A 20,009-nucleotide genomic window follows, 5' to 3' on the forward strand; every position below is an offset into this window, starting at 1 on the left:
TCTGCATAATGAAAATAGGATTCTAGTTTTAGAAGGCTGAGCCAAAACTACACCTCACCTAGGGATCAGCCCGCATTTTCTTTTCTTTGAATAAGTATTTTCAAATACCATCAATCACATTTTTCTTAGAACTGAATATCCGTGCTAAACCATTTTCCTTGACCTCATGGCATTATTCCTCTCTATGTAGCTTTCTTATGCCTTGCCCTGACTTTGTCTGGTAGGTACCCGTTTCTGGAATCAGGGTCTGAAACTCCAGCTCCTCTGACCTCATTAAGCTGGGCTCTAGTTAAATTACCGACTGACTGGCCCATTTGGTAACACAGAGAGGCATAGTACTTTTTTTTTCCTTTCTTGTTACACTGTACTCATCTGACATGATTAGAAAAATTCATAACCAGGCACTAAGATGTACTTCTCAGTTATCCCCTTGTAGCCTAGGAAAGTGAGCAGAGTAACAAGTTTTTCTTTGTATTTCTGATAGAGGCACTACTTGGAACTTAAAAAACAAAAGAAGTAATTTTATAGGGAGGGAACTCCCAATTTTGACATTTTTAAACCGCTCAGTATTAACAGAGAAAACTAGCCAGTATTTAGTAAAATGAAATTTATTTAAAAAGTATTTTTAGGAAGCTGCAGAATTGCTAATGAATGCATCTTGATAAGCTTGCAGTGTTAATTCTATATATGCTCCCTTCTGTGCTTCTGTTTCTGCAAAGACCTGTTTAAAAAAAAAGTTTGAAAATAATAGAGCATATACTATTGATAGTTTTTAGTTTTGAGACATCACTAACAAACATTTCTGTAGTAGCAAAGGAAAGTCCCAGTTTAAAAAGCCTTCCACATTTCCAGTATTTTTCTGATTACCAAACAATAAGCATACTACATGGACAGAGAACAGTATCACAGTTAAAGCAACACTAATTCTCAACACCAGAGGTATCCAAATATGGATGCCATCTTTCAGAAAAAAATTAAGAAACCTGACATTGCTGGATCAAAATAAAAACCATTAGGTTCAAGAGAAATCTGGAGGATAAGAGTTAGCAAACTGATTTTTCACTTTAAAGAATGGTTTTTTCTACCCCACCGATGATGTCATCATCACTGGTTGTTTTTATCCTTAGTAAGCTTTGTAACTGCTTTGAAGTATGCATGAAGTAATATTGGGATAGAAGCCAGATCCACAAATACATGTCTAACCTGAGCATTAGAATCTAGAGATGAAAATTATACAATGGTCTCCCCTTCCCTTCCTGAAAAAAATCGTCTCTCAACATTTACAGAGACATCTATGTTAGCCCATAGTTTTGAGAGGTATGCAGTTCCAAAATGATAGCACAACTAAGGCTTGGTATTATACAAGCACTACCCTCCCAGCTTCTGGACACCTGAACAGGAATGTGACCGAACTGGAGGACAGGAAGCTGCACTGGGGACGTGTACTACCCAGCAGTCCTCCACCACGCCCTGCTGGTGACCTGACCACTTAGTTGCCAGTACTGCAAAAAACAAGGGGGCTACTGCCCCACTGTGTGAACTTCTTGGACTCCAGCAGCAGCTCTGTTTCTACTGTCCAGACTAAAGAAATATTAAATATGACCCACTTAAAAATTCTTTCCAACTCAGTCACCACACAGTAGCTAATGTGAAAAAAAAGTCCCTTTACCTTAACTAAATGTAATCCCTCAGCCGCCTGCTTTTTGGCCTCTTGAGCTGACTGGCCATCTGGATGGAGGATGTGATAAAGCTGGACCAAGCTGGTGGCATCATCGACTCTAGAGGGAAAGGGTTTACTGTTAAAAAGGTTTATTGTTTTCTTCTTTTTTAATTTTTGTTTGTACTGTTTTCTTCTTTTGCTTTACAGTCCTATAAATGTGCCAAACTTTAAATTACATTTCAAACTTCCCTTGGGCCAGAAAAAAATTTTTATGGCCTTCAGTTTCGTATTTTCAAAGGCACTTTCAGGAATACTGTCTAATTTAGGCTTCATTTCAACTCTGAGATAGGTAGGGCAGGAGTCAATACAGGCAGGGCCCAATTTCTGACAGTGAATATATTCTAAATGTGGCTGTATCCTTTTTGGAAGCAGAACATCATTTCTTGTAGAGACAGCATTCTAATGGTAGATGATTTCCAAGCCAGCCCACATCATCAGCAGATAACATAATGCAACTCAGGGGGGGTGTGACTGTACCTTCATCCTACATAAGCGGGAGGCTGGTGGTCATGGGGATTGCTCAGTGCCACCACTGCAGTGACATCTGCTAACAAATTTTCATTGAGACAGATGCCTCTGTATGAAGCATTTTATTAGTCCAAGGCAAGACTCCCAGGCCTCCTGTATTCCCAGGAACACATCAGTTAAAAATCAGCATCCTAGGGAAGCAAATGTGCAATTATGCATACCAAACAAAAGGAAAGTCAGGTTCTACCTCAGCAACCTATCTAGTGTCACACAACTATCTATGATGAAGCCATAACAAAAAAGCTCAATTCTTACAGTTTGTACTTATCTTTTGTGAAACCTATAAACAATTTTCAACCTTAAAACTTACCTAGCCTTCCCCAAACTAAATAATCTCTGTGCGCTCACATAGTCAATACCTTCCTACCATTTGCCACCTCAAAGCTGAGAGGGTACATAAAAATAACCCTTCTAATGGCTTCACAGGCAAATTCTATCAAACATTTAGAGAAGAGCTAACACCTATCCTTCTCAAACTCTTCCAAAATACAGCAGAGGGAGGAACACTCACAGACTCATTCTAAGAGGCCACCATCACCCTGATACCAAAACCAGACAAAGATGTCACAAAGAAAACTACAGGCCAATATCACTGATGAACATAGAGGCAAAAATCCTCAGCAAAATACTAGCAAACAGAATCCAACAGCACATTAAAAGGATCATACACCATGATCAAGTGTGGTTTATCCCAGGAATGCAAGGATTCTTCAATATACGCAAGTCAATCAGTGTGATACACCATATTAACAAGTTGAAGAATACAAACCATATGATCATCTCAATAGACGCAGAAAAAGCTTTTGACAAAATTTAAACCCATTTATGATAAAAACCTGCAAGAAAGTAGGCATAGAGGGAACTTACCACAACATAATAAAGGCCATATATGACAAACCCACAGCCAACATCGTTCTCAGTGGTAAGAAACTGAAACCATTTCCGCTAATATCAGGAAGAAGACAAGGTTGCCCACTCTCACCACTATTATTCAACATAGGTTGGAAGTTTTAGCCACAGCAATCAGAGAAGAAAAAGAAAGAAAAGGAATCCAAATCAGAAAAGTAAAACTGTCACTGTCTGCAGATGACATGATACTATACATAGAGAATTCTAAAGATGCTACCAGAAAACTTCTAGAGCTAATCAAGGAATTTGGTAGAGTAGCAGGATACAAAATGCAGAAATCTCTTGCATTCCTATATGCTAAAGATGAAAAATCTGAAAGAGAAATTAAGGAAACACTCCCATTTACCACTGCAACAGAAAGAATAAAATAGAAACCTACCTAAGGAGACAAAAGACCTGTATGCAGAAAACTGTAAGACACTGATGAAAGAAATTAAAGACAAACAGATGGAGAGATATACCATGTTCTTGGATTGGAAGAATCAACATTGTGAAAATGACTCTACTACCCAAAGCAATCTACAGATTCAATGCAATCCCTATCAAACTACCACTGGCATTTTCCACAGAACTAGAACAAAAAGTTTCACAATTTGTATGGAAACACAAAAGACCCCAAATAGCCAAAGCAATCTTGAGAAAGAAAAGTGGAGCTGGAGGAGTCAGGCTCCCGGACTTTATACTACAAAGCTACAGTAATCAAGACAGTATGGCACTGGCACAAAAACAGAAATATAAATCAATGGAACAGGATAGAAAGCCCAGAGATAAACCCACGCACATGTGGTCACCTTATCTTTGATAAAGGAGGCAAGAATATACAATGGAGAAAAGACAGCCTCTTCAATAAGTGGTGCTGGGAAAACTGGACAGCTACGTGTAAAAGAATGAAATTAGAACACTCCCTAACACCTATGCAAAAATAAACTCGAAATGGATTAAAGACCTAAATGTAAGTCCAGACACTATAAAACTCTTAGAGGAAAACATAGGCAGAACACTGTGACATAAATAAAAGCAACATCTTTTTTGACCCACCTCCTAGAGAAATGGAAATTAAAACAAAAATAAATGAATGGGACCTAATTAAACGTAAAAGCTTTTGCACAGCAAAGGAGACGATAAACAAAATGAAAAAACAACTCTCAGAATGGGAGAAAATATTTGCTAACGAAGCAACTGACAAAGGATTAACCTCCAAAATATACAAGAAGCTCATGCAACTCAATATCAAAAAAACAAACAACCCAATCCAGAAATGGGCAGAAGACCTAAGTAGTCATTTCTCCAAAGAAGAAATAAATATGGCCAAAAAGCACATGAAAAGATGCTCAACATCGCTAATCATTAGAGAAATGCAAATTAAAGCTACAATGAGCTATCACCTCACACCGGTCAGAATGGCCATCATCAAAAAATCTAGAAACAATAAATGCAGGAGAGGGTGTGGAGAAAAGGGAACCCTCTTGCACTGTTGGTCGGAAGGTAAACTGATACAGCCACTATGGAGAACAGTATGGAGGTGCCTTAAAAAACTAAAAGTATAACTACCATACAACCCAGCAATCCCACTACTGGGCATATACCCTGAGAAAACCATCATTCAAAAAGAGACATGTACCAAAATGTTCTTTGCTGCTCTATTTACAATACCCAGGACATGGAAGCAACCTAAGTGTCCGCTGACAGACGAATGGATAAAGATGTGGCACATATATACAATGGAATATTAGCCATAAAAAGAAACGAAATTGAGTTATTTGTAGTGAGGTGGATGGACCTAGAGTCAGTCATACAGAGTGAAGTCAGTCAAAAAGAGAAAAACAAATACTGTATGCTAACATATATATGGAATCTAAAAAAAAAAAAAAAATGGTTCTGTAGAACCTAGGGGCAGGACAGGAATAAAGACACACACGTGGAGAATGGTCTTGAGAACATGGGGAGGGGGAAGGGTAAGCTGGGACAAAGTGAGAGAGTGGCATTGACATATATACACTACCAAATGTGAAATAGCTAGTGGGAAGCAGCCGCATAGCACGGAGATCAGCTCGGTGCTTTGCGACCACCTTAGAGGGGTGGGGTAAGGAGGATGGGAGGGTGATGCCAGAGGGAGGGGATATAGGGATATATGTATCCATATAGCTGATTCACTTTGTTATAGAGCAGAAACTAACACAACATTATAAAGCAATTATACTCCAATAAAGATGTTAAAGGAAAAATAAAAACCCTTCTAGAGTGGGGTAAAGAATTTCTCAAGACATGGTGACCTTTGAGAGATGCTCTGGGCTCAGTCCAAGGCCCATCCACCCTAAAGGCCATGTCTTGGTAGAACTGAGAAGCCAGAAGTGAGAAAGTAAAACTTTCCAGAGGAAAAATATTTTTTAAATGTTCAGTATAAATCTGTTGTGTTTGTTGTAATCTAATAGTCCAATAAACATGACAACAAAAGATAGCAGTAATTCTCTTTAGAGCATAACCACGTGAACCCATCAAGAGCTTAAATGGGTTTCTATATCTTAGTCATGCTTAGGGCTTCTTTACGTTCATGCTACGGTACAATGCCTGTGTCTCACAGAATAATTTAGCTTCACACCCAGCCCATATTTGAAATTTAAAAAAAATAAATAAATTTACATGCAAAGATTTTAAAGGCATCTCAATTCAAAACCAACAGTGGAACTTCAGTTTGAAATAAATGTGCAGAATCTCAATTCTGGCCTGGGCTCCGTTCACTGAGGACATGCACCCTCTACTGTTTAGCCTGGGATTTGCAGCAAACTGTCCTGTTCAGCATTCCCACAGGAAGTTTTACTTAAGCAGATCAGGAAATTCAGGGAACTCAAAATTCCCTCCCAGTATGCAAATGAACTGCTTCAGAGGTAAAGCGTACGTGTGATGAGTATTACTATAATATCGCTTATTAGTACTCCTCAATAAAGAACCTTAATTTTCAAAGAAATACATTTTTTTTTAATTTATTCCTTTTTGGCTGTGTTGGGTCTCCATTGCTATGCATGTGCTTTCTCCAGTTGCGGTGAATAGGGGCAACTCTTCACAGCGGTGCGCAGGCTTACTGCGGTGGCTTCTCGTTGCAGAGCTCGGGCTCTAGGCAAGTGGGCGCAGTAGTTGTGGCTCGCAGGCTCTAGAGCGCAGGCTTGTGATCACACACAGGCTTAGTTGCTCCTCGGCATGTGGGATCTTCCTGGACCAGGGATAGAACCCGTGTCCCCTGAATTGGCAGGTGGATTCTTAACCACTGCGCCACAGGGAAGTCCAGAAGTACATTTCTGTGTTGCTCTAATTTCTTATAAAAAATGTTAAATTCGGGCTTCCATGGTGGCGCAGTGGTTAAGAGTCCGCCTGCCGATGCAGAGGACGCGGGTTCATGCCCCGGTCCGGGAAGATCCCACATGCCGCGGAGCGGCTGGGCCCGTGAGCCGTGGCCCCTGAGCCTGCGCCTCCAGAGCCTGTGCTCCGCAACGGGAGAGGCCACAACAGTGAGAGGCCCGCGTAGCACAAAAAAATAAAAAAAAAAGTTAAATTCTTTTTATAATAAAATAATTTCAGAATATTTACATTTGAGAAGCTTTATAAGAAAATTCATTCACAGGAGATGTCACTGCTAATGCACCTAAAGGCAAGTCATTTTTGAGCATCCTCATGACCAGCAGCAGCCTCTTGCTTATGTGGGATGAAGGTATATTTCTGCCCTCTGAATTGGATTACACTACATATGCTGGAGAAGAGGGCTAGCCTGGAAATCACTTACCATTAGGAATGATGTTTCTATGAGAAATGACACTGTTTCCACATGGGCTGTAATTCTTAGACAATATGGAACCTTCTAGTTCCAAATGCCTTACCTTTGTGTGAACGATTCAGATTACACGGAGGATAGTCTGAGTCAAAACTCCTTACATTCAAGATGGCAATAATCACTAAGCTCTCTGGTGACTTTCTTACTACAGCCGTGTTGGTTTCTTTTCCTTGTTATTTTGGCCTTTCTCTAACTCAACCAGTGGAAAGATACTCGAAAATAATCTCCTCAGTTCATCACAAGTTGTAAAGTATTACTTCAGCTAGAAGGCTGGGTGCACACCAGTTGAATGCTAAAATACAACAGACATTCTTTGTTTCACACAACTTTGAAAAAAACCTGTAACCTTTTTAATGCCTTAAAAATCTTGCAAAAACAAGGAGGATCAAAAGCAAGAGTATTTTCATAAATTAAATGACTTTTACTGAAAAGCACCCATCAGAGCTTATGTCTACTTCTTTACATTTCCTATTTAATCCCCTTTAAGTATATGGAAAGTTCACTGGTATCCAGGAGCACCAGTAAGGCCAGGGATAAGTCAATATCCAGGGTATACAGTACAGATCCAAAGCCATTTACTCTTTCAAAGAATCCAGCCCCGTTTACACAACACAGAAGCAAAGACTGAGAAAACTGGATTATACTGGAAAAACAAACCCATAAACAAACTGAGGTAAGTGAAATCTATCACTGGACAGTACATTGTTATCACTGGAAAAATAACATAGATTAAATACAAGTTTAATGATAATAAGAATTTCTTTACTTACTAAGATCATACTTACAAATCTCTCTGAATCTGGTCAATCAGTAAACCATCAATCTTTTTCTTATTTACAAAATACCAAGCCATTCCACCGAAGTGTCTTGTTGAACGTAAAACGTCATACTTTCCATATTTATCTATATCTTCGTAGGTCTGATGATGAATCTGTCCACACAAAATGCAACTTTTCAGAGATATGAAAATAAATAGAAGTGAGCAGCATTACTGGGTATACATCTACTAGCACGTGAGCTGCCCAAGAAGGTATCAGTAAACGAGGTCTACTTATACCGGCCTCCACTATCACTAACCAGCAGATATGATTTAGACCAGCCTCTACTGTCAAAGTATATAGGGCCTGGAACAAGTCTGCCAAACATTTATAGCCAGATCAATTACTCTTCAGCAGCCACGCACTTTTTTTTTTTTTTTTTTTTTTTTTGCGGTACGCGGGTCTCTCACTGTTGCGGCCTCTTCCCTTGCAGAGCACAGGCTCCAGATGTGCAGGCTCAGCAGCCATGGCCCACGGGCCCAGCCGCTCCGCGGCATGCGGGATCCTCCCAGACCAGGGCACGAACCCGTGTCCCCCACATTTGCAGGCGGACTCTCAACCACTGCGCCACCAGGGAAGCCCAGCCACGAACTATTTATTAAGCTCCTATTACATATATATATATATATATATGGACCACTGGAAATAATGGGCCACCACTCCCTTTTTTCCCTATCCAATCAGCTACCCCACACTAACTTACTAACGAATGTTCCTTCAGTTCTTCTAGAGTGATCTTCCTAAATGAGGACTTTGATGAGGGCATTCTTGTGTTCAAAAGGCTGCTGACTGAAGTCCAGATTCATCAGCCTAGCATCTGAGGTCACCTGTGATATGGCCCCATCTACCTTTCTAGCTTAATCTTGAACCACGCCCCTACATATACACTGCATGTACAAGCAAACCAGATGACTGGCCATTTCTCAAGTATACTTTGTTTCCTGCCTGTTGTTCATACTTTCCCCTCTACCTGAAACACCTCTCCTCACCCAACTCCACCAGCCATAATGTTCCCTGCCCTTCTAGAACCCTCTTCAAGAACCCTATGACGCCTGAGAGCACGTTGTAACCTTCTCTTAGCACCTAACATCTTAGACCTACAGTGCTAATTATCTGTATACTTAACTAGCACTCTTCCCCACAATCATTTGTGGACTCTGACAGGGCTCCCTATCCTAGTTCATGCCATAACCTACACCTCCACAACAATACCTTATACATGGAAGGTACTATATGATTATTTATTAAACTGAACTGTAAGATACATACACTGCGTTCTGGCAAATTTCCGTGAACAACTGTTTTCTTGTGTGATTAACTGAAAAAAGAATAGTCTTTGCCGTCAGGTTTGGGTCTTACCTCTACCACTGACTAGCTGTGCAACTTTCAACAAGTTACTTAACTCTCTTAAATTCTCTCATCCTTCAGTCAAGGGTTGTGAGGATGAAAATATCTATCTGGTGTACATCAGGCACTTGATAGGTGTTCAGGCATTTCCCTTCTTTTCCCCTGTATCAAAGCTTATAACCTAACTCATTGTGCTGGATTAAAAAATCATACTCGTAATCACACTTAAGCCCATACTTTAGAAACTGTAGAATATACTCACTTTGATATATTCAGCAGAATCTGGCTCAAACTGGGCAACGCAGAGATTGAGGACATCAGCATGCCGGTCCTGGCTGTACATGGTCTAAACCAACACACAGAATTAGATGAGAAGAACATGAGAGTGCAACACCTGTCCTGACGCCATGCCGGACCTGCCCATCCACACACAGGCCACATCTGTGCCCAGCAAGAGGGATGCAGAAACAACACAGGCTTCGTAACTGTCACACCTGGATTCAAATCCTACCTAAGCCAATTACAAGATAAATAACCCTCCTTATCATTAGAAATGTCTGTTTATCAAAGCAAAAGGCCCAGCAGCACCAGAGCCAACTGTTCAACAAAGAAACCATCAGCGCTACCTCTATGAAACCAAAATCACCTTACCTGAAGATTTTCTTCCTTAAAAATTACTGGTGTTAAAACTCTACGACCTTCTTTTGGGAAATAAACTTGAATCATCCGGTCCCTTTCTTCCCAAGTGGCTTTGCGTAGTGTGCCACTTGGTTCTCTGACGACAATAAAACGCTCCTGAAATAGAAAATGTAGTCAAGGATGAGGCCGTGAGGACTTAATTTTTAGTTCCAGTGTCCCACTAAGCACCATTATAAGAATAACCTGCAATCAACAATATAAAATGCAACCGGGAAACATAAGATGCAATCACCTGTATGATTTCAACGATAACTGTAAGCCTCAAAGACCTGGCGAGATTTGATACTCCCTTCACTAATCACTGCCGTGCCTCTGACAAGCAGAAACCTAAATCAAAGTATGTACTAAATGTGATCTATAGCCTTCAAGTGGGTTCGATACATAAAACGGTTCAACTAAAAAAAGGTGACCTGAGATTCATCTAAATCCATTTCAAAAGAAAGAAGTGCTATAAAACCTTTCTGAATTATTTCATTTCCCCATCCTAAAGTCTCACACAGACAGACTTTACTACTTTATGATTTATGTTTAAAGTCCCAGGGATTGAAGGAACAAACCCAAAGGTGTGGAGTCTTAATCCCACACCTCTGCGATGCCTCATACTGGAGACAAAAGTGTCAGACTGGCTGGTCCGCCTGCCAAATCCCAGGCCACAGGACTGCTTCCGCCACTGAATTCCACCCACTGTGTGTACCACCCAACTGGCAATTTATCACGTGCAGGATTCTTAACACCTCTCAGATATTGTTAATATTGTTACAGAACTGGAAGAGGTCAGGAACTGTGGATTACAATTCTTTGCAACACCCAGAGTGACTTACACAGAGCCTTGCACATAGCAGATAAATGAGACCCATCGGATTAATGTTTAAATTAACCAGATGGTACTGACACTCAACTCTTCAGAAATGTTAAGAGTCTCTGAATGTGTTCTGAGGATAATATAATTAAAACTTTCATCAAGCACTGCAAATAGAAAAAAAATAGCAGATGGCAAAGTACCACAGTTGTTCCTCAAAAGGATTTTGGTAATTTGAATTCCAAGTTCCTTTCTCCCTCTCAGGTTATAGAATGCTCCCACAACCAGCCTGCACAGCACTGCAAACATATATAAAAGCAAAAACTCTATAATTAAAAATGAAAATTCTGATCCCTGTTCATTATGTCAGATATACAGGTGATTGATGTACAGACATGGACATTGCTCAAATCATGTCTTCCAACCAAAATCACATATGATAGAAAGATTAGTACAGGGTGGCCCTTTTCCCAGCCCTATCACTATGCAATATTCTACTGCATTTTGTGGGCTGAACTGTAAATTACTCTTTTGCTCTTTACTTGAAAAGGCTCAAACAACAACTAATATATTTTGTAAGTGCCAGAGTGTTCTTTTGGAACTGGCAATCAGAGGAAGAGGAGCTAGACAATAAAAACTACAACAGATGAAGTGGTGCCTGAAAATTATCTGGGGAAACCTGCCATTTTTACTGCAAATTCTGAACAGTGAAAATCCTTCAGGAAGTCTGAGTTTTTTTGGCATCAGCAAGAATTTCCATCTTAAAAAGCTTCAGCTACGGAAATCAGTCTAACTTGAGCAGAATCTCCCTTCTCCTATATTGCCTTGAAGATACTTTCCTATTTGTGGTTTGAGGGTAGGTTTCTGTCTTGTTCTGTCTCAGCACACCTGTCTCTTTTTCTGCAGTCAATCTGGAAATACTGTGTCCATAATCTGTAAGGAAATGGTGACATGATGATGTGGTGCTGGTTTGCATTTTTCTTCTTTATGCTGTATCTGCCAGGTCTCACTCAGTCGCAGAAATTCTGGTTTGGAAGATTCAGAGACAGCTGGGTCACACGATGTTGACCCTCGTCCCTCAGGCCCATCTCTACACAGTATTTCAAATAAAAATCATTTTGCAATTAGACATACACTTACCCGGTGTGGTATGCTATATGATATATCAGTAAACACATATTTGGCTGTTTCTGTTCCTTCCAAAATCTTATCTTCAGCTAACACGTCATTTATTGGCGCTCGCTCTTCCAGAACTGGTGGCATTTTTAATCGGACTTTAGCCGCCTCGACTGCCTGTCTTGTAGCCTAATGAAATAAAATATTTCTTGGGAAAGCCGCAAGGTTACAGACCAAAAGGATCACCTGACAAAAGCAGACACTAATGAAAAATGCTAAAGACTTCAAAGAGAAGAGGCTGTAGCCATGAATAAGTGGGCTCCTGGGCCCTGGTCTTTGCCTCTGTGGTGTGGCTGAGAGCACTAGCTACAGGCTTAACCACTCTCAAAACAGCAAAGGGATGCTCTAAGACAGAGCCAGGCCACAAAAGCTGCCTGAAATAGGACAAAGGATTTCACTTATTGGGTGCTTACTATGTGTTTAAATATTTTGTATTAAATTTGGCTCATTTAATGCCCACAACTACCTTATGAGCTAAGTGCTACTGTTATGTCATTTTATGAGACAGAAAATAGAGGCACACAAATGTTAAGTAAATTGCTAAGAAGCTGCAGCACTAGGATTTGAACCCAGGCAACTTAACTCCAGAGCCCCTGCCCTTAACCACTGAGCACACTGCTCCATGCCATACTGTTAACGGTGGTTACCTCTGAGAGGTGAAAGGGGCCCTTCGTGTGATATGCTATTGGGTATTTGAATTTTTTGCTATGACTCTTAATTATTTTTGAATTAGAAAGAAGAGCTATTGCTCTTCACATATTCATACATCAAAGCATTTTCCACAAAGCACTCAATACTCACGACTCCAGGAGGACCCTTGCCTGGAGCTGGATGCTGTCCAGAAGGATCTCATAATCTCACCAAAGCCTCAGCCTCAAAGTACTCACAACAAATGTTCCTCTAGGAAGGAAGCTGGAACAGGCAGCACAAAGGGAGGCTGGTCAAGCTGGTTCTGGAGCAGAGGCGGCTCTGCCGGACAGCCAGGCCTGGACCACACGCCCAGTCTGCCTAATTTTGGCCATACCCCCTGCTCCTCTCTGCCTGCCTGCTCACATTTCTTTTCTCACTTCTGTGCCTGCAACTCCCCCTCACTAGCACCTGTGGAAGAGCAGCTACCAGCGTCTGAAGGGGTCCTGGAAATCTTGTTTAATCCTTTAAAGGAAGGTATTATACCAATATTCTTACATTCACGTACCTCTTCCAACTGTGCCTGGGTCATTAGCTTATACGTTGGTGGCTTCACTTCTTGTATAGCTGGCTTAAAAATCTTCTTCAGATCTAAGCCTGTCATCTTGATGAGTATGCTTTGGACTTCCTCATCCATAAAGGTAGGTTTCTTGATCTTTGAGCTACCAGATTCTGTTAAAATGAATTTTTAGTAAATAAGATGTCAAAAATGACAAACCAATAAGACCTCTAAATGGAAAAGTCAACAATAAAAATTATTAACACAAGGTCTACCTCAGTATGCATAATACTAATAACTCCAAGATTCCTTCATTCGTTCATTTAAAATTACTGAGCATTCACTATGATAAAGATACAGTTTCTGTCAAAAAGGCACTGAAAGTCTAGTGAAGAAAGCAACATGAAAAAAGTAGCTAATGCAACATTAACAACAATCATGGTTACTACCATCTACAGAGTTGTCTCCTATATGCCACTCATTACATACATTTTCAGGAATGCTTACAACAACCCACAAAATACTGATATCCCAGTTTTGTAGATGAGGATATCGGATATTGGAGTCTTCCTAAAGACAACTAGCTATTAAATGATAGAGCCAGGATTTAAACTGCAGTTTATCTGATGCCAGAGCCTAGATCAATTCCACTCTTCCATTACATTCCTTAGAGCAAGTGCTACATACAAGGAAGGTACAGGGGGTTGTGTGATTACAGAGGCAGAAACTAAACATAGCCTGGGACCAGAGAAGGGCATGGTAGGATCAAAGAAGGCTTCCCAGGCGCCTGAATAGAGCAGAGAAAAAGGGAAGGAAATTCTAGGCTGAGGGGATCCAGCTAGGAAAAAGAGGCCCGGGTCACTGGACATGACACTGAAGAGGTCATGTGGCATCATGGAAGAAAGCTGGACGGAAGAGGAGGAGACTCAGATCTCAGCTCTGCCTTATGCAGCTTGCCTATCCCTTTGCCCAACCTCCATTTCCATTAAAAAAAAAAAGCCATTCCTTCCCAACCACCTCTTCCTCTGCTAGTCCTATAAATGCTGGCGTCCTGGTGTCCCTCAGGATTCTGAACTACACTCTTCTTTCCTCCCTTCTCACAGTCTTGATGGATGATCTCCTAACCTCCTATAATTACTTCTATATGCTGGAGACTCTACAATCTGAATCTCCAGCCAAGATCATCTTCCATCCAACTACCCAATGGATATCTCACATGCAGTTCAATGCTGCCAAAGCAGAACCCATAATTTCTCTCCTGTCACAAACCTGCTTTTCCTATTATCCTTAGCACCATCCAACAGGTCACGTGGGCCAGAAGCCTACAGTCATTCTTGATTTCTCCTTTACCCTCCACATCTAGCCAACAGCAGGAGTAATGTTAGCAGCTGACACTTGTTAGATATTTACTATGTGCCGGTACTAACTACTTTACATACTTGGCACGTTTAATCCTCCTAACAACCCCACAAATACTACGATTATCCCCATTTTACAAAAAAGGACACTGACACAAAACATACTGCCTGTTACACCTCATAAATCGGTCTTTAAGCCTCCATTTCCCACTGCCACTACTCTAGTCAAGGCCATCCTATCTCTTGCCTTAGCCTCCTAACCTATCCCCCTGCCTCCATTCTGACCGTTCTCCACAGAACAATCACAGTCATCTCTTAAAAATGTAATTCAAACAACAGAAAAGATTAACAAAGAGTTCGTTCATTGAAAAGCTAAGCAAAATTGACAAACCTTTAGCTAGACCAAGGAAAAAAGAGGATCCAAACCAACAAAATTGTAACTGAAAAACACATTACAACTGATACTACAGAATTTCAAAGGATCGTAAGAGGCACGAACAACTATATGCCAACAAACTGGACAACCTAGAAGAAATGGAAAAATTCTTAGAAATATACAATCTACCGAGACAAAATCGGGAAGAAATAGAAAATCAAAACAGACCAATTACTAGTAAGAAGACTGAATCAGTAATAAAAAATTCTCCCAATGAAGAAAGGCCCAGGACCAGATGGCTTCACAGATGAATTTTACCAAACATTTAAAGAATTAATGCCCATCCTTCTCAAACTCTTCCAAAAAATCGAAGAGGAGGGAACACTCCCAAACTCATTTTATGAGGCCAGCATTAACCTGATACCAAAGCCAATAAAGGATACTAACAGAAAACTACAGGCCAGGACTTCCCTGGTGGTGCAGTGGTTAAGAATCCGCCTGCCAATGCAGGGGATATGGGTTTGAGCCCTGGTCCAGGAAGATCCCACAAGTCGCGAAGCAACTAAGCCCGTGCACCAGGACTACTGAGCCTGTGCTCTAGGGGCTGCGCGTTGCGACTACCGAGCCCACATGCTGCAACTACTGAAGCCCGTGAGCCTAGAGCTCAGGCTCCGCAACAAGAGAAGCCACCACAATGAGAAGCCCACACACCACAACGAAAAGCAGCCCCCGCTCGCTGCAACTAGAGAAAGCCCGCGCACAGCAACAAAGACCCAACAATAAATAAGTAAATAAATAAAAACTACAGGTCAAACATTCTCAATAAAATACTAGCAAATTGATTCAGCATAACATTAAAAAGATCATTCACCATGATCAAATGGGATTTATTACTTGGGCTGCGAAGACGATTCAACATACTCAGGTCAATCAATCAATATTCATAGAATGAAAGGAAAAAAACATGATTACTTTGACAGATGCAGAAAAAGCATTTGACAAAATTCACGATTAAAAACTTCTAACAAATTAAGTACAAAAGGATCACACCTCAACATAATAAAGGCCATATATGACAAACCCACAGCTAACAATCTACTCAATGGTGAAAGGTTGAAAGCCTCTCCTCCAAGGTCAGGAACAAGACAGGGCTGTCCAATCTCATCACTCCTATTCAACACAGTACTGGAAGTTCTAGCCAGAGTACTCAGGCAAGAAAAAGAAATAAAATGCAACAGAATTGAAAAGGAAACTGTCTCTATTTGCAGATGACATGATTTTATCTATAAAAATATCCTAAAGACTCCATCAATAAACCATTAGATCTAATCAACAAATTCAGTAAAGTTGCAGGACACAAAATTAATATACCAAAACCAATACCATTTCTGTACACTAACAACAAATTATCTGAAAAAGAAAGCATCAAAAACTATACAATATTTATGGCTTCCCTGGTGGCGCAGTGGTTGAGAGTCAGCCTGCCGATGCAGTGGGACACGGGTTCGTGCCCTGGTCCAGGAAGATCCCACATGCCGCGGAGCGGCTGGGCCCGTGAGCCATGGCCGCTGAGCCTGCGTGTCCGGAGCCTGTGCTCCGCCACGGGAGAGGCCACAACAGTGAGAGGCCCGTGTACCGCAAAAAAAAAAAAAAAAAAATATTTAGTAATAAATTTAACCAAGGAGGTGAAAGATTGCTATAATGAAAACCACAAAACACTGCTGAAAAGAAATCAAAGACGACACAAATAAATGGAAAGGTATCCTGTGTTCATGGATTAGAAGAATTAATATTGTTAAAATGTCCATACTACCCAGCATGATCTATAGATTCAATGCAACCCCTATCGAGGGTCCAATGGCATTTTTTTACAGAGGCAGAAGAAACAAACCTAAAATTTGTATGGAACCACAAAAGACCCTGAATAGCCAAAGTAATCCTAAGAAAGAACAACAAAGCAGGAGGCATCACACTTCCTGATTTCAAGCTATATAATCAAAACAGTATGGTACTGGCATAAAAACAGACACAGAGACCAAGGGAACAGAATTGAGAGTGCATAAATAAACTCATGCATATAGAGCCAACTAATATTTGACAAAGAAACCAAGAATACTCAAAGGAGAAAAGACAGTCTCTTCAATAAACGGTGCTGGGGAAACTGGATATTCACATGTAAAAGAATGAAACTAGACCCCTAGCTTACACCATTCACAAAAATTAACTCGAAGTGAATTAAAGACTTAAATGTAAGACCAGAAACCATAAAACTCCCAGAAGAAAACACAGGAAAACAGCTCCTTGACATTCGTCTTGGCAATGATTTTTTGTATATGACACCTAAAGCACAAGCAACAAGATTAAAAATAAACAAGCGGGACTACATCAAACTGAAAAGCTGCTGCACAGCAAAAGAAACAACCAACAAATGGAAAGACAACCTACGAAATGCAAAAAAAATTGCAAACCATATATCTGATGAGGAATTAATATCCAAAATATATAAAGAATTCATACAACTCAATAACAAAAAAACAAATAATCCAGCTAAAAAATGGGCAAAGGGGCTGAACAGACATTTCTCCAAAGAAGATGTATGAAAGGTACATGTAAAGTACTCAACATCACTAGTCATTAAAGAAATGCAAATTAAAACCACAATGAGATATCATCTCATACCTGTTAGAATGGCTATCATCAAAAAGACAAGAGATAACAAATGCTGGTGTGGATGTGCAGAAAAAAGGAACCCCTCTGCACTGTTGGTGAGAATGTAAACTGGTACAGCCACTATGGAAACAGTATGGAGGTTCCTAAAAAAAAAAAAAACTACCATATGACCCAGCAATTCCACTTCTGGGAATATATCTGAAGGAAATGAAAACACTATGTTGAAGAGATACCTGCAACCCCATGTTAATAGCAGTATTATTTACAATAGCCAAGACACAGAAACAACCTAAGTACCGACTGATAAATGATACATATTTACATACATACGTATATGTTTATGTGCACACAAGAGTGAGATGTTACATACCTCACATCTTTATATACACATAAACACATATACATACACACGTGTATGTAAAATATATATATGTAAAATATAGTGAATAACATACAATTTTGTTACAGATACTTCTGAATTTTTCCAGAAAGATAGTTTAAAAACATGTAAAAGGTGGTTCTGCTAGAGTAGGCACTCCTGATAGCATCCTGTCTTTACAGTTACTAAGAAAGAATATTATTAGTGAGAAGAAAAGCATCCCAAAGATCACGCCCTAGTAGAAAATCATGGCTGTCAGAGAAGTTTAAAATTTAATATGTAAAATAATACACACACACAGAATATTTTTCAGCCACAAAAAATGAGGAAATCCTGCCATTTGTGACAACATGGATGGACCCTGAGGGCATTACACTAAGATAAGTCAGGCAGAGAAAGACAAATACCGTATGACCTTTGTGAAGTGCAAGGTGCTGGGGGGGCGGGGCGGTCAAAAGGTATAAACTTTCAGTTATAAGATAAATAAATTCTAGGAATGCTGTATGGTATACATGAAAGTTGTTGAGAGTAAATCCTAAAAATTCTCATCATGACAAAAAAAACCTTTTTCTTCCTGTTTTTGGATCTCTATGAGAAGATGGATGAGAAGATGGACGTTAACTTACTGGGGTAACGATTTCACGATATATGTAAATCAAATTATGTTGTACACCTTGAAGTTATACATTGCTGTATATCAAATATATCTCAATAAAACTGGAAAAGAACTTTTATCTTAACAGTGTAATCAAGGTCACTCCCATACTTAAAACTCACCAATGGCTTTCAACACCATTTAGAAAAAAAGTTAAGGTGATCTGCTTACTGCACCGTGTCCCCACTAGACTCTGTGTTCTCCCAAGGCCACAATCCTGTTTTGTACTGGTCTCTGGCACCCAGGGTCTCTTACAGTGCCTGGCACACAGTCGTGCTCAGCACTACTCTCCCCTCAGACAGTCCCTCCCACTCCGCCAGCTTCGGTTAACATTTTTACTCCAGTACTTCTCAATGTCTATGTAACTGCATACCCAACACCTCCACTTGAATCTCAAAGGCACCTCAAATTTAATGCGTCCAAAACAGACGTTTAACTTTGCTTCCCTTCCCATCTCCTTACCTCATCTACCCCTGCCTTTTCTCCCCGATTTCTCCTCCTCTCATTCCCATCTAAAAAACTGCCCTATAATTAATCTTCTCTGTCTTGGTGTAAATGGGACTACTCTCCACTCAACTGCTCAAGCCAGAAACTTGAGAAGTAACATTGATTTCTCCTTTGATATCCAGATTCAAAGTCATAACCAGCCTCATCAATCCTACCTCCAAAGTGGGTTCCCAAACTACCTGTGTTCGGTCTCATTTCTGGACTTTTGTTTATGCTGTTTCCTCCGCGTGGAATGCTTCTTGTTTTCTCCCTGGTACGATTAACCAGGTCTCAGCTTTGGCCATATTTTCCAGGAATCCTTCCTTGCCTTTTCAACCTAGTCTGAGTGCCACTCTTCTCTGCGACCCCTATCACAGTCCGGGTCACAATGTACTGCCATTCCCCACTGGGCCGCCAGTTAGCTCAGGGCAAAACCCATGTCAGTCCTAGTCCACCGTATCCCCTAAACGTAGCTCTGTGCTTTACAAAGAGCGGAGTCCAGGCACTGACGCTTAAGTGAAGGAATTAATGAACAAACGCGGTAGACTACAGACCCCGCGGGTACAGGAGAGAGACGACTGGGTCTAAGGTCGCGCTGCAGGAAGAGCCGGGGCCCCCGTGTGGGTCTCGCCAGCCTGAAGCAGGCTCTAGATCTCCCAGGAGAACGCCCAAGCGGACGCCTCGCAGGTCACTTACCTGCCTCGGAGCCGAGCCCACGGCATGGCGTTCCCGCCCCGCAGACCCCGGGCAGAGGCTGGAACAGGGAACCGGGCCGGGGCCGAGTGCGGGCCCGGAAACAGACCCGCCAGGTGACCCGAGAACCTGCCTGCGGGGTGAACAGCGACACAAACGCTCCGAGGATCGCCATACTTATCCGGGCCACTTACGCCGGAAGCGTCTGAGAGCGATCCCGGGTCTCGCGCGGTTCTTAGGGCATTCTGGGAAATGTAGTGTGGAAGAGGGAGGAGGGAGGAGGCTGCAGGAAGCTACGCAATGTCTATTTATAAAACAATAAATTTCTGCTTATGAAGCAATAGATTGTTTCTTGAACCGCTTGTTCACAAGTAGAAGGTGTTTATG

At 41.0% G+C, this 20,009-nt stretch overlaps 1 protein-coding gene across 1 annotated transcript; it reads right to left on the reverse strand.

The window, feature by feature from the left end:
* Positions 1 to 52: 52 nt before the first annotated feature.
* Positions 53 to 19,800, reverse strand: MRPS22 (mitochondrial ribosomal protein S22). The gene is made up of 8 exons (XM_082654327.1): positions 19,626 to 19,800; positions 13,015 to 13,178; positions 11,784 to 11,948; positions 9,797 to 9,940; positions 9,408 to 9,491; positions 7,766 to 7,911; positions 1,670 to 1,778; positions 53 to 721 (listed from the first exon to the last, which is right to left on the reverse strand). The coding sequence occupies exons 1-8, from the start codon at positions 19,795 to 19,797 to the stop codon at positions 626 to 628; spliced, it is 1,080 nt and encodes a 359-aa protein (XP_082510453.1). The 5' UTR covers positions 19,798 to 19,800; the 3' UTR covers positions 53 to 625.
* Positions 19,801 to 20,009: the final 209 nt, after the last annotated feature.

The sequence above is a fragment of the Grampus griseus genome (genome assembly GCF_964374135.1).
Source record: "Grampus griseus genome assembly, chromosome: 5".
Classification (NCBI taxonomy): domain Eukaryota; kingdom Metazoa; phylum Chordata; class Mammalia; order Artiodactyla; family Delphinidae; genus Grampus; species Grampus griseus.